Below are 15,285 nucleotides of genomic sequence, written 5' to 3' on the forward strand. Positions count from 1 at the left end.
ATCCATGTAGACTTCCAATTTCCTCCCAATTTGGGCATGAAACTGGTTGTCCATCAGGCGTTGGTATGTGGACCCGGCATTCTTAAGTCCGAATGGCATCATTTGGTAACAAAATGTGCCATCGGGCGTCCGAAATGCGGTTTTGTCCTGATCATCAACGGCCATGTGGATTTGATGGTACCCCTTATACGCGTCCAGGAAGCATTTAAGGCGGAACGGTGCCAACGAGTCCACCTTAAGATCAATTTCGGGTAACGGATAACAATCTTTGGGGCATGCTTTGTTCAAGTCCTTGAAATCTATGCACATGCGCCATTGTTTGTTATTCTTCGGTACCATAATGGGATTTGCAACCCAAGTTTGATATCTACTAACGCGTACGATACCTGCGTCAAGGAGTTCCTTGACTTGGGTTCTACACGCGTTAGTTTGTTCTGGCCCCATTACTTTGCGCTTTTGTACGATCGGCGTAACAGCCGGATCGCATTTGAGCTTATGCTCTGCCTTACTTCGGGGTACACCAGTCATGTCAGCTGGTGTCCACGCGAAGATGTCAGCGCTTTTTTGTAATAAGCGCTTGAGTTGGGTGCGTGTGGGATCAAATATTGTCGGGCCAATGGTGACGGCCTGGTCAGGGTACTTGCCATTGAAGGCCCATTTTTCTGGTTCGGTGATGGTTGGTTTAGCCATCTTTGGTTTGGGTTTAGATGAGACAGATGCGATGCATACCTGGGGAATGCCGGTGATCATCGCTACACCCTCAGCTGTTGGCCATCCCATCATGCCGTGGACTGAGGATACCACGGCGTTGAATCTTGCCATCCCGTCTCTCCCGAAGAGAATGTCATATGTGTGGTGTGGCTTCCTCATCACGACAAAAACCACATCTTCTGTGCGGGAGTGTTTCCCGTCCGTAAGAGTGACGGGGAAAGATAGGATACCCAGGGGGTGTTTGTGCTGCCATCAAACCCTTCCATCGAGGCGCAGATCGTTTCCAGGCGTTCCATGTCTTCGTCATCTAGCTTGTCAAAGAACTGCCTGTACATCACTGTTGACGAGGCGCCGTTGTCAGCAAGAGTGCGAGAGGTGATGTAGTGCCCCAGCTGGCTTTTGATGACGATAGGGCCTTCTTTGCCGGGTCCTCCTGGCACTCGCGGGAAGCGCACCTCAGCTTCCTTCCACGCACATGGTTCTGTCGTTCGCCTTTTTCTTCCTCTGATCTTACCATGAACCATGTTGATGCTGATGTCAACGGGCTTTCGTCCGTTGCCTCGGTACCGGTTGTCATTTCTTCCTCCCTTCTTGATTGATGCCACCAGGTGTGCCAGTCTTCCATCCTTGACGAATGCTTCAATAATATCCTTCAAGGATGTACACTCTTCCGTACCATGACCTTTTGTCCCGTGGAAGTCACAGGATTTACTCTGATCCGCATTAGGTCGCTGCCGGATCATTGGAGCTTTTGGCCACGGTAGCTTTTCAGTGACGAATATCTCCGTGACGCTTTTGGTGAGTGGCGTCCACCTGTGCTTTTGGCTTGAAGGGTGTGTGTGATTTCTTCCGCCAACAAGAGGGTGAGAGCTGGATGAGGTGTCAAAGTTTACCCTTGACTGCCAGATACCTAGCTTCCTCTTTTTGTTCTGCCGGGCGATCCGGACATTGTTCTCTCTTGTCCTCTGCGTGTAGAGGTGTGTATTCTGGGGAAGATCCCTTCCCAGTTGCTTTTCCGTCTCGGCAAAGCGCTTTGCCGCCGTCATGATGGCATCCCATGTTGATGGCATGCCATCCTTACCCGTTAGTGTGCGGATAAGCTCTGGGTATTCGGCGCCTTGGATGAAAGCGGCGCGAACAAGATCTTCACTTATGCTGCCGAGACTTAGCTTTTTGGAATTGAAACGGGTGATGAAGTCTAGTAAAGATTCATCCTCCTCTCTAACGCAATTGAGGATCGTCCACTGTTCTTCAGTATATTTCCTCTGTTGGCTGAAGTGCTGGCTGAACTTATTCTGGAAGTCCGCCCAATCATAAATGTGGTGGACCGGCAAGCGATCAAACCATGCCCTGGCCGCTCCGACCAGAGTCATCTGGAACATGTAACACCACGTGGGTTCCGTCCAGTTACTGACGGTTGCCCCCGCAATGAACCTGTTCAAATGGTCGTCTGGGTCAGATAGACCATCATAAGTGCCAATGTTGGACATTTGTTTGGCACTTCTCGGGGCGATTGCTTCCGCAATGTCCCTTGCGAACTTTGATTTTCCTGCGTTTGTAGCAGTTGGTCTAAAGGTTTTGGAGAAGTCACGCGGGTTTCTCTCCGCATTTGTTGGTTTAAAAGCTTCCCCAAAATTCCTTTTTGGTTGGAAGTCCGTTTCCTTACGCTTCCCTTTCGCCTTATGGCGAGGGTTTGCGTCGGTATCGGATTATTCCCTCTCGTCGTCTGAGTACTCGCACTCACTGTTCATATTGAGGTGTTGGCGAGTACTGCCGAATTCGTCAGCCTGTTGAACTGAACGTAAGCGTTCATCCAATTCAGCTTGGAACTCTCTTTGACGTGCTTCGGCCCACGCCTTCACTTGATCTAGTGTTTGGCGAGGGACCCTTGTTCGTTTTTCCAACTGGGCATCAGTGAACCCTAGTGGAATATTTACTGCACTTGCCCCGGCTTGGGTAGCCGGGGTAGTGTTCGTAAGATTTGTATAACCGCCGGTGTTCCCAGTTACTGGGGTTGTGGTCACCGGTGTTTCTTGGTCACTTACTGGTCTTGGGACCGGAGTAACGTTAACCATTTCTTCAGAAACTTTGAAAAGACTAAGAATTAGTTCTAGCTTTTTATGCACGGATGGCGCCAATGAAGAAACACTAAATGAACCCTGGACAGATTATAGATAATCTGGGGGTTAAGTAATGTTTCCCACGAGGATGAGGTCTAGCAGAAAGTTGTTCTTCAGGGGACCTGCAAAACAGACACCGTAAGCTCGTCACTGAGAAGGGGGGGTTCCTCCTTGTGACCACCCTCCGGCGTGAGAATCAGACTAGATTGCTCTGAATATAGTGTATATTAAGAGATTGCTAGATAAGATTGAGATATCAGATGATGTCCTTACCATTCCAAGGTGTTGGAGTATTTATAGCCGAAGGTAGGTTTTCCTAGAAGGTACTGCCGGCTGAATAGTATTCCTGTTCCACCAACAGTGGACTACGCACAGGCCATGCTGGTTGGTGGGTAGGCTACGGCCAACAGTAAAGGTCGGCTGTATACTGTTCCTTTACTGCCGGCTACGCACTGTTCCACCAACTGTAGGCTGCGCACGTCCCCTCGTAAGGGTTGGTGAGTAGGCAGCGGCTAATAGTGACAAACAGTACTAGAGGGTGCTCCTCCTCGTATTGTTGTCGGTGAGCTGTCACCCTGTGATTGGTTCATGGGCTGCTCTGGTCAATTTGTCTGTTCCGCCCATACCTTAGTAGGTATAGTACGAAAGACCTTCCAGAAGCATACGGACTGGCTCATTTGGGCGGGAGTATTCCCGCCTTGCTCATTCCTTCATGTGACTACTGAAGTAGCTAATGCCTTGTGCGTGTAGCCTTGCTGTTAGTGCGGGTAGCCTTCCCTGATGGCTTGTATCCGCAGCTGCGGGAACAGGCGGGGTACTTCACCATTGGGAGGCTTTCCCTGCGGGTACAGCTGGCGTACTGCGCGTAAGGTTCTTTGAGCATGGTGGGTCCTGCTGGAGCAGTTGGTCATTGCGCAGACGTCCCTGTTCAAGGTGAGTCTTGCGGGTCCAACTGGGCTCTGCTGGGACCTACCTCTTCAAAGCCGAAGATAGTTCTTTTGAGTGTGATAATTCAGAATTAAGGATGTAATATTAATGGATATAAACAAGAATTAAATACAATAGAATCAGTTTTTGGAAACTTATTTAAAACGACGTAGTTTTGATGGTTTCACAAGTAAGGTTGAATGCTTAACATCCCCATATTCACTTTCCCCTTATAAGTTATCCTAAACACTAAATTCCTAAAACATTTTTCAATCTCTCTTTCCCAGCCGTCACCACTCACGCACATTCGCTCTCCAACTTTTGTTTCATTAAACAGGTTGTTAAATATAGGGATGAGCATGGGATGGTACCGGTATCGACCGGTACCAATCCCGATTTTCCCGATCCCGAAAATCGGAAATTCTTGGTACCGGTACCGGTACCGAAATTTTCGGTTCGGTACCGATACCGGGATAGTACCGGTACCGAGGGGAAAAAATCGGGAAATACCGGTACCGTACCGTACTGGTACCGTACCGATCCCGAAACTTAAAACTTTGGTGTCGATTCGGTACCGATTTTGCTCATCCCTAGTCAAATATGTGTTTCTAAACAACTCTTATCGTGTATACCAGGTAGTAACAGGTTCTTGTTCGTGCTTGGGATACAGGTACACGATAAATTTTCGTGTCGTGTACAAGTATACATATTTTGTGTTCGTGTCTTATCGTGTACAAGTATATACAATATGCCGGTCCTACTCTTGCTTGATCTTATTTATTAAATAAGCTTTTAACTTAACTTTTAATAACTATATTTAAAAACCAAGATCAGTACATTAAATCAAGACAAGAACAACTACTTTTTTAATGAGTTAGAATCTAAGAAAGATTTGCATAAAAACACCATGATTGAAAATGATAACTAGAAAATAATATGTCACATCACAACATCTAAAACAGCCCATTGGAAAATGAAACCTCTATTATATATGTTTTAAAATTAAAAAAATAAAAATAAAAATTGGTTGAATCTTATGAGTAAAATATAGGTAAAAACCGCACGCAGTTTTATGCAAAACTGATGAAATTGGATTATCAATTATGAGTAAAGTTCAATTTCCCACATAAACAAACAACCATATTATTATAATTTATAACTATAGTTGATGTACAATATTACTATTTAAAGGAAAGAATAATCAACTGGTCACATGCATAGCACCTAGACCAAAGGAACAATCAAAGTAAATAAAGTCATCTACTCAAATTTAACCGTAAACCGTTCGTTTTAGAACCAGTAATATATGAATATTCATAAGAACCGTATAATACAATTGTATATATAATCACAAAAGATAATAAGAAGCACTAGGCACTGTTGTGAAAATTGGGCCTAGACAGGGGTTAATCGAGGATTAATCGTTAGACGCCCCCTAGGCCGTTGAATTTTAGCTAATCGGTCGCCTTAGTCAGTAGTCGGCACAAATCAGGCCAAATTGAACATCTTTTAAAAAAGATTAAATTTGTATATTATTTATTTTTTATTCGGACCTTGTATTTACCTGTTAACACCAATTATTGTTTTTTCTCATAGATTTGTTATATCTACGTTTAATTGTTTATGTTTGATTTATACTATGTGAACTTTGAAGTATTTATGCGAACTTTTATATGTAATTTTTCGAAAACTGTATATAAAAAATTCCAATCCGATTAAATCCTGTTAATCTCGATTAAACATTAATCCTTACTCCACCGCTCGACTAGTGTCTAGCGAGTTCTACAACCATAGCACTAGGAGAGAAACAAAGGCAGTTGCATAACCGTCATGTGTGTCACATTTAAAACAGTATATACATATATATTATGTGGTTCTCAACATATTATTGGTCATCGCAGTATTACACCATCTAAAATAATAATAAGTCAACTCGAAAGATCTTTGAATCTAAAAGCTGGATTTTTAACTTCAAATCTAATCTCGTTTTCGTCGAACGTAAGCAAGTTGACCAAAAAGTCAAATGTATCCGGATCCGAATAGCGAAGACTATGAACCGAATACGCATTAAATACTCCCTAACATTCAGGCCATTGTAAATCTGCAAATACTTTCCTTGCAGTTGCAGTTTTTACTTCTAATGATTAAACTATTGATGATTAAAAAAATAGTTTGTTCCACCTATGGGTGCCTATAAATACCTAACTAAACTAACCATAAACTCACCACCAAAACATACATCAAAAAAGAAAAAAAAATAATTTGAGAATATTAAGAAAGACAATGGAGATTCCTATGATAGATTTTAGCAAGTTGGATGGAGAAGATAGAAGCAAGACAATGGCACTTCTTCATGATGCTTGTGAGAAATGGGGTTTTTTTCAGGTAATATTTGTTTTCGGTGTTTATCTGTTTATCGCGTCTTAAACGTCTTAAAAAAATAAGTAGTCGTGAGAAAATAATACAAAAACAAAATCAGTAGACGAGCCGAGCCAGGTTGGGCTAGAGCTTGGCTCGTTTATCTTAACGAGCTAAAATGTTTAGCTCAAGCTTGGCTTGTAAAAAGCTCGAGTTGGCCCGTGACACGTTGAGCTAACTCATTTATTTTATTTTATTTTTAAGTTTTACACATATGGATAGATATAAAAACAATAAATAATGTTGTCTGTAACCGAGTCGAGTTGGCTTAGATCGTTTGTCTTTACGAGCTGAAATACATAGTTCTAGCTCGGCTCGTTTATTTAAAAGAATAAATTTATATTTTTACACATGTATACATAAAATATATATATATATATATATACACACATATACATCTATATATTTTTAACACATGCAGAATTTTTAACACACACATCCGAGCTTACCGTGGCTCAGGCTTGGTTCGTCTCCAAACGAGCCAACTTCGTGCAAGCTACAAACTTCTTAACAATCCTAGTTTTGATCATATTTTAAATCTGTAAACAATACGAGTCGAGCCGAGCCAGATTAGGTTGAGCTAGTTTATCTTGACGAGCTAAAATGTTTATATCGAGAAGGCGCATGGCTCGTCAAGCCAGCTCTTTTATTAAAAACTACATATTTTTAAACATATGGAAAAACAATATAATTTTATTTGTCGGGTCGAGCTATCTTGGTGTCACGTGGTCATCTTTCAAGGACCAGTGTGTGCCCCCCTGAGTTGCCTAGGGCCAGCCAATCGGTCCCAATTATGATTAAGGCTGACTGGCTTAACTCGTTTATCTTTACGAGCTAAAATGTTTAGCTCTAGCTCTAGCTCTAGCTCAGCTCGTAAAAAGCTCGAGCCATCTCATTTGGCTAAAAAAATAATTTTATATTTTTACACATGGAAACATATAACAAAAAGTAATTTTTTTAACATAAAAATAATGCAGAATTTATGAAAATAAAAATTTATAGTATATTAAAATGTGGGCTTTAATTCAAACGAGCCAATGAGCCAGCTAAATGGGCCTAACAAGCCGAGCTTATCTTGGCTCGGGCTAGCTCGTATACAAACGAGCCAATTTCAAGTGAGCCACGAGTTTTTTAACCGCTCTACTTTTGTATTTTGATAATATTTTATGATATGCAGATTGAAAACCATGGAGTTGATAAGGAACTGATGGACAATGTTAAGAACTTAGTGAACAAGCATTATGAAAATAACATGAAGCCAAAGTTTTACAGCTCGGAGATAGTAAAAACCGTTGAAGATAAAAATAAATTAACTAATACCGACTGGGAAACCACTTTTTTTATCTGGCATCGACCGGATAATAAGATCAACGAGTGTGCTGATCTTTCTGACGAGCTTCGGTGAGTCCACAATATCATTTCTCATACTTGGTTCGTTTGACTTAAATGGGTCGATTCAGAATTTGGGTCAATCTGACCACCCGACCAGTTTCAAACTAAACAAAGTTTTAAATTTTTTGACCTGTTACCTAACTTTACGACAAAAATGATGAATACACACCTGCTTTGAATTCCTGGATCCAACTATGACCTACTGGCAAATAACAGTCTCGTAGCGGCCATAACTAAATGTGTATTTTCTTTCCAACGGTCGGCGACTAACGGATGGTTAACTCCATTAGTCTGTTGCTTACGTGGCACACCTAGCGGACCATTAGAAAAAAATGCGCCTTTAGTTGGGACTGTTATTTGCCAACACGGCATAGTTGAGATTATTTAAAACCAACTTTATAAAAATAAACAGATAACTATTGTCACGTAATGCTGCCACATAGATGTTATTTAACAACTAGGCGTGCCAAGCAAGCATAGACTAACGGATGGTTAACTCTGTTAGTCGGGGACCGTTGGTAAAAAATACAACTTTAGTATACTGTTATTTGCCAATAGGATATAAGTGGGATTATTTAAAAACAATATTCCTAAACGAAAAAAAATAATGCAATTTCAACTAAAATTATTTATTTATTTATTTAATGCAGCAAAACAGTGGATGAGTATATTGATCAACTTATAAAGGTAGCAGAAAAGCTTTCTGAACTCATGTGCGAAAATCTTGGTCTAGAAAAAGAACACATCAAAGAAGCATTTTCAGGAAGCAAAGGTCCTGCAGTCGGAACAAAAGTGGCAAAATACCCAAAATGCCCTAACCCAGAACTCGTTAGAGGTCTGCGTGAACACACGGATGCAGGTGGCATCATCCTGTTGCTCCAAGACGATAAAGTCCCGGGTCTTGAGTTTTTCAAAGACGGTCAATGGGTCAACATTCCGCCTTCTAAGAATAATACTATATTTATAAACACAGGTGATCAAGTGGAGGTTTTGAGTAATGGAATTTACAAAAGTGCCCTTCACCGAGTTATGACTGATAAAGACGGAAGCAGGCTTTCGATTGCTACCTTTTATAATCCAGCTGGCGATGCTGTGATCTCGCCAGCTAAGAAACTGTCGTACCCAAGTCAATATACGTTTCAAGATTATCTGAAACTTTATTCGTCTACTAAGTTTGACGATAAAGGGCCGAGATTCGAGTCCATGAAGACGATGGTCAACGGTCACTGATAACCGATAACAAATAAAAGTCAACGGTCTCCTACTGCGTGTGTTTTACTTGGTGTAAACTTTTACTTATACTACTCGTGCGTTTTTTTTTGTTTTTAACATGTTTCCTTTACTTCATGTTTATGTTTGTTGTTTGAGAATATAATACATAGAAAGTCGCCAGCATATTTCAATATACGCAGACTCGCTTTATATACGTCACTGGTGTTTGAGGTTGCTCGTTCAAACAGCCTATGGTTATGTTTATTTCATTTTAAAGTTAAAACTTGTAAATTTCTATCCATCAAGAATAATCAGTTTGAAATAACTAACTCAAACTATTATTGAAAAACTTATTTCACCGTAAAAAAAATAAAAAAAAATTGTTATATATATAATTCTAGTTAATTGACTTGGTTAAAGGTCAGTTTGACTATTCAATGGCTATGCTGTGTGCATACTGCATAGTGGGTCAAGCTAACTAATAACTAATGTGTGACATGAATAAGTTAGTGAATGATTTAAATGTAATCTAGTGTGTGTGATGTGCTAGCTAATTTTATATATTAATTTAACCTAAAGTAAGTTAAATCTTACTAAAGTTTAGATTTTGTAAAATGTTTATGAAATGATTTAAAAGTATTCCGTTGTGTAAGCGAATGTGTAAATCTAACCAAAGTCACGCGCACTGGTTTTGGGGTGTGACATTATTCTATTTTATTCTTTAGATAGTGCGTGGCGGTAAATACCTGGGTAGAAATCTTAGATGCTCCGATGCATGTGATCTAAACAAAACTCTACCAAATTTGCAGCAGCACTGCGTTTCCGTTCGTTTTTCAGTGCCCAACATGTTTTAAATTCAGTAACTTTCAACAAGTTAGTATAAGAATATAGAAAGAATTCCATAAACATCCTTTTAAATTTCTTAATAACATTTTCACCCTTTCAAAACAGAAAAAAAATATGAAGTTCACAACAAAATAGTAAAGGAAAATTTAGACAGATGTCGTTCGATCGTCAAGAAACTCAAGCATGAAAGATGGAGGTAGTAGAGATGAGGATGCTGAGGTGGATATGTGGGCACAAAAAGTTGGACCGAATAAAAATGAGGTTTCCAAGAGAAATTGGGAGTGACATGTATCTTAGATAAGATGATGATTATTGCTATTATTATTATTATTTTATTTTTTATTATTATTTTATTTTTTGGTTGGGGGGGGGGGGGGGTTGAGATGGTTTAGGCATGTGAAGAGGAGACAAATGACGACTTTTGTTATTTGTACTTTAGTATGGTTGTTCGAAACCTGTAAACGTAAAAGAAGAAAAGAAATTTACAAAAATGATCTTGGGTCCGAGGGTCTCAGCGGGAGCAACCGTTGTATCTCTTGTGGTAGGGGTAAGTTTACCCCTATCACATTACCCTACCAATAGCTTACCGCTTTGAGTGGGATTATGTTGGGTGCGCTTGTTTTGTTTCAAGTGTTTTCTAAGGGTATATATGAATTATGCATATATGATATGTCTAGTGTTTCGAAAGCGTAAATATGGTGTTATAAAATTAATAAAGATGTATGTAAAATTTCCCAAAAAAATAAAAATAAAAATACGAGAGACTCGCTAAATAATGCAATAACTTCAAGAACCTAGCTTTCGCCATTAACATTTCAAAATTGTAATCAAAATCAATCAATACTATCGAGTTTCGATAATATAGATTTCGTCAAAAAACTAGAAGTGTTCCCAACAGCTTCAGATAATGCCACCTTATGAATCCCTAACAAAGGACTACACTTACTAACAAAACACAACAAGAAATTTGCAAACTTTAACGACTTCGAGAACCGTGCAGCCGATTCTCGAACACGAACCACGAGTCGGTTGACTGAATCTTGAGTCAACCGAACATCATGGTTCAAGATAATCTGAAACAGATTAAACAAAGATTCGGTCCATACCAGTGATTTAGAAACCAGATGTTGATAACACGGTAGACATATGTATTCGTTCCCGTTTGTAGTTTCTTCACAAAGCAGCTTCTGACAGATAGCGGAAACATGAGCAGGGTGCAAACATTCTTTAATAATCCGTGTAAGCACGTCGCATATCGAGTTGTTAATACCGTTTTTGTGAAGGATTAATGGGATTAAAAGCGCATACACTGCAGGCTTATGGTGCACCTTGCAGTGGTCGATTGTTGCTGATAATAACACACGCGAAGCCGGTTTTTCGAGTTCCAAGAACTTCGGAAGCAAAACTGAGCATAAGATGTTGGATGTAATTACGAAATCGCCCTCGTTTCCTTCGGAAAGACGAGATAATAATATTGGAATGATTTCATCATCTGCATTCCACGGTTCGATCAAACTTAAAACCGTTAAAGAATCTTTTTTCTTTTCGAAAAGAAGAACCCGAATCTCATCCGCCAACTCAGCAGCTTTTAGACTCGAGTCCATGTTAACTATTCTCGTCTTCAAACGCAAAGCCGACTCTTTTATTTCATGGTCGACTAAACCGACTAAACCACTTTCAAGATTAACTAACTCGTGTCGAGTGCCACTCGTTTCAAGATTTACATCTTTATCATCTTCGATATCTTCAACATTTAAATCTTCATCGTCTTCACGTGTGACGTCTGGCAATCTCGTGTTCATATCATCTACCGACACCGGAAGCCATGGAAGAACAGGAACCGAGTCATTAACGTTAACGGCCTCGTTAAGCCACGTGGGCATGCTTCCAAACTTCTCTTCGAACTTTTCTTCTTCGGAATCAAGATTTAAAGAAGAAACCCATTTGAAGTTTGAGTCAGACACAATATCAAAAAGTTGGTTTGCAGCTCTTTTAACCCAAAAATCGACCTCGGTAGCATTAAACAGTAGTTCGCATGCAAGTTTAGATAAGTCTTGTTTGTTAAACTTTGTGTGCTCGTAAGTAAGAAACGATAGAATCCGAGCCTGAACTGTATTAGGTAATGTCTGCAGCCACATAAACCTGAAAATCATGGTGCTTGAATATCAGTTTAACCGAACACCAACATATAATCGAACAATTTTTTTTGTTCATGTTCGTTTGTTTTAAAACCTAAACGAACAGTTCATGAACGTATGAACACAAACTAACTTAAACAAACAAACAAACTTAAACGAGTATACCTAAACAAGCATAAACGAACACAAATTAACATAATTGACAAAACATATACAAAGACAAATGAACATAATTAACAAAACATAAACGAACATATGTTTGCATTAGAGAATACAAATGAGCAAGTCTTATACATCACAATTCATCCAAAAACACTTCTAAATCAGTGCTTTAAAATTTTACATTATTAATTCAAAACATCCATCACAATACTACCAAACGAGCCCCTTTTATATATAACTACTTGGTATTTATTTAAATTTAAACGAACATAAGACAACAAACATAAACGAACGAACATAAAAAAGCAAGCATAAACGAACGTTCATGAACATAAGAGAACGTTCACGAACATAAATGATCAAAATTAAACAAACAAAAAATTTTGTCATCTTCGTTGGTTTATTAAATAAACAAACTTCCTGCCGAACAGTTCACAGTTCACTAAATGTCCGGTTCATTTACATCCCTCTCTCATAACTCGAAATCAGATAAGTGTAACCATAATCTCTTAACCCAAACACTAAAACACCCAGATTAATCTTACAACCAACCCCCACCCCCACCCCCCAATTCACATAAACTAATTACTGTGTCAAAAATTAATAACTTTACAACAAAACTGAGGGTTTTACTTTTACCTTTGTTTAGATGAGATTAAAAATTAATAAACTTTACAACAAAACCAGTTTAATAAAATATTCATACAGGCCAGAATGTACATTTTAAGTATTGTCTAAAAAAGCAAAAATTCTAGCATAATATACAAAATGATAATAATAATAATAATAATAATAATAATAATAATAATAAGTCTGAAAAAACAAAATTTCTAGCATAATATACATAATAATAATAATAATAATAATAATAATAATAAGTCAAAAAAAACAAAATTTCTAGCATAATAATAATAATAATAATAATAATAATAATAATAATAATAATAATAATAAATCTGAAAAAAACAAAATTTCTAGCATAATATACAAAATAATAATAATAATAAGTCTGAAAAAACAAAATATCTAGCATAATATACAAAACAATAATAATAATAATAATAATAATAATAATAATAATAATAATAAATCTGAAAAAAAAAACAAAATTTCTAGCATAATATACAAAATAATAATAATAATAATAATAATAATAATAATAATAAATCTGAAAAAAAACAAAATTTCTAGCATAATATACAAAATAATAATAATAATAATAATAATAACAATGATAATAATAAATCTGAAAAAAACAAAATTTCTAGCATAATAATAATAATAATAAATCTGAAAAAAACAAAATTTCTAGCATAATATACAAAATAATAATAATAGTAATAATAAAAAAAAACTGGAATTGGGTATTTTACCTTTGTTTAGATGGGATTGAAGATGAAGTATTAATAACATTGGCTTCAATGGGTTGCATTAGAAGAGCTAAAAACGAAGCAAATGAGATATTAATTGAAGATGAATTTGAATTTGAATTGAATGAATAAGAAGATTGAAGCCATAAAGATGCTTCAGTTTCAGGGGTTACAGAGTTGATGAATATCTTCATCAATGGAACCCATGATTCCATTGTTACTACCGAATGAATCTGAGTGTTTGGCTCCATGGGTTTCTGAATTCTTGTACCCGACCCGGGACTAACGGGGCGTCGATTTCTGACACGACATTAGATTAACACCAAATATTTATGGGGTTTGGGTTAGGGGTTTTCTCGGGTCTAAGTTTCGGACAAAAATGACAGCACTGGTTTGGGTTGGGTTGGGTTGGGTTGGGTTGGGTTGGGCATGAACGTGTTCAGGTCAGTTTCAAGGCAAACTCGTAAACTTGTTTAGCTAAACGGGTTGGGTTTGAATTAATCTAATATGTTTGTGGGTTAAATTTTTTTAACTTTTTTTTCTAAATTACTAATATTTCTGTCATACACATTTATCACTAGATTAAGCTAGAGGTTGTTTTTATTTAAAAAAACTGCTTTATTGAATAAAATAAATTGGTTGGTATCTTATATAGTTAGGCCAAGTGTAATGGGGCGAGAAATGGGACAATTTGGGGCGAGAAAGAGGAGGAACACCGCCCCTGGGTAACATAATATTTTAAAATTAAAATGTAGTTCTTTTATATAAATTTGTAATTTTTGTCGTAAATGTGTCTAAAAAAAACTTTGGGTCAAATGAGTCATGTTCGGGTCGGTTTACATGTCTGACATGTTTTTCGTGTTTGGTTCATGTCAAATTTCCGGGTTCGTGTTGTGCCCGTGAACAAAAGTCAGTTCGGTTTTATAGTTTAAATATAGGTGTGAATTCAAGTTCATATCATCGGAATAAAACCAGAAAATTTTGAGTTTGATTTCAACACGACACACATTTAATTAAACTTATATAATTATGATTTATGATGCACATATGCATATGGCCATATGGGTGATACTAGTGGTCTCTACTTTATGGTTATTTACACCCTTTTTATTCTAGCTTGGGAAAAATAAGAAACGATTAACATGTTACAAGTCTATCAAGATCATTTCAAATTAGGAATTTTTTTTATGTTAAGAACACGAGAGACCAGGCCCAGCCCAATTCGCGCGAAATGGGTCACATGAGCATCGAAAGAAGCAATCGGGTCATCAAGCCACCGAAGTCCCAACGCCATGAAAGTTTATGTGGTCTAGCCCACATCAACAACGAAGACATGAGCATCAAGGATGGTTATAAGTTATAACAAGAGGAATAAAGCGGTGCAAACGAGCCGAGCTCAAGCTCAGCCTGTGAGTAGTTTTTCACGCTCGAGCTCGCCCCATTTACTATTTATTAATTAATTTTTATATATTTATAATTATTTATATTCTTTTCAGTTATAATTTTATATATAAAATAATATATATTGTTTAGTTATTTTTCATAACATTATACATCATATTAATTAATAATTATTGAACATATATTATAAAAATTGAAAATAAAATTAATAGGCTTGTATTGACTTCGCTTAATCAAGCTTTTCACATGAGCTAATCTTGAATAGCTCGTGAGCGTCTCAGCTCATTTGCATCCGAGCGAGCTGATAGAGTGAATACACATAATAAACTTGGACTTTTTGTATTTACTTTTTTTTACTTTTTATTTTTTTATGGTGTAAAATAAAAAGAACCACCACCTCACAACCTTAACCATAACATTTCCATTTATGAAAACATAATCTATAAATAAGAATCCACAATCCTTAAAATCATTTTAAGGATCCCCTTGACATTCATACCATTGTCTCGTCTCAATCACAACCCCAAAACAAACCATTTATTAGAGACAATGGCCCTTACAAGGCAAACATCAACTTTCCTTTCTATT

At 37.6% G+C, this 15,285-nt stretch overlaps 2 protein-coding genes across 2 annotated transcripts; one reads left to right on the forward strand and one right to left on the reverse strand.

Annotated features, from left to right (window-relative positions):
- The first annotated feature begins 5,685 nt into the window (after nt 1–5,685).
- Nucleotides 5,686–8,833, forward strand: LOC143584306 (1-aminocyclopropane-1-carboxylate oxidase 1-like). The gene is made up of 3 exons (XM_077066387.1): nt 5,686–6,143; nt 7,354–7,577; nt 8,219–8,833. Exons 1-3 carry the CDS (start codon nt 6,042–6,044, stop codon nt 8,796–8,798), a joined length of 906 nt encoding a protein of 301 aa, XP_076922502.1. The 5' UTR covers nt 5,686–6,041; the 3' UTR covers nt 8,799–8,833.
- Nucleotides 8,834–10,368: 1,535 nt separating this feature from the next.
- Nucleotides 10,369–13,521, reverse strand: LOC143584307 (uncharacterized). The gene is made up of 2 exons (XM_077066388.1): nt 13,300–13,521; nt 10,369–11,768 (listed from the first exon to the last, which is right to left on the reverse strand). Exons 1-2 carry the CDS (start codon nt 13,509–13,511, stop codon nt 10,460–10,462), a joined length of 1,521 nt encoding a protein of 506 aa, XP_076922503.1. The 5' UTR covers nt 13,512–13,521; the 3' UTR covers nt 10,369–10,459.
- Nucleotides 13,522–15,285: the final 1,764 nt, after the last annotated feature.

This window comes from Bidens hawaiensis, unplaced genomic scaffold (genome assembly GCF_021521415.1).
Source record: "Bidens hawaiensis isolate Kalapana, Puna unplaced genomic scaffold, B.hawaiensis_p1.1 tig00032904_1, whole genome shotgun sequence".
Classification (NCBI taxonomy): Eukaryota; Viridiplantae; Streptophyta; class Magnoliopsida; order Asterales; family Asteraceae; genus Bidens; species Bidens hawaiensis.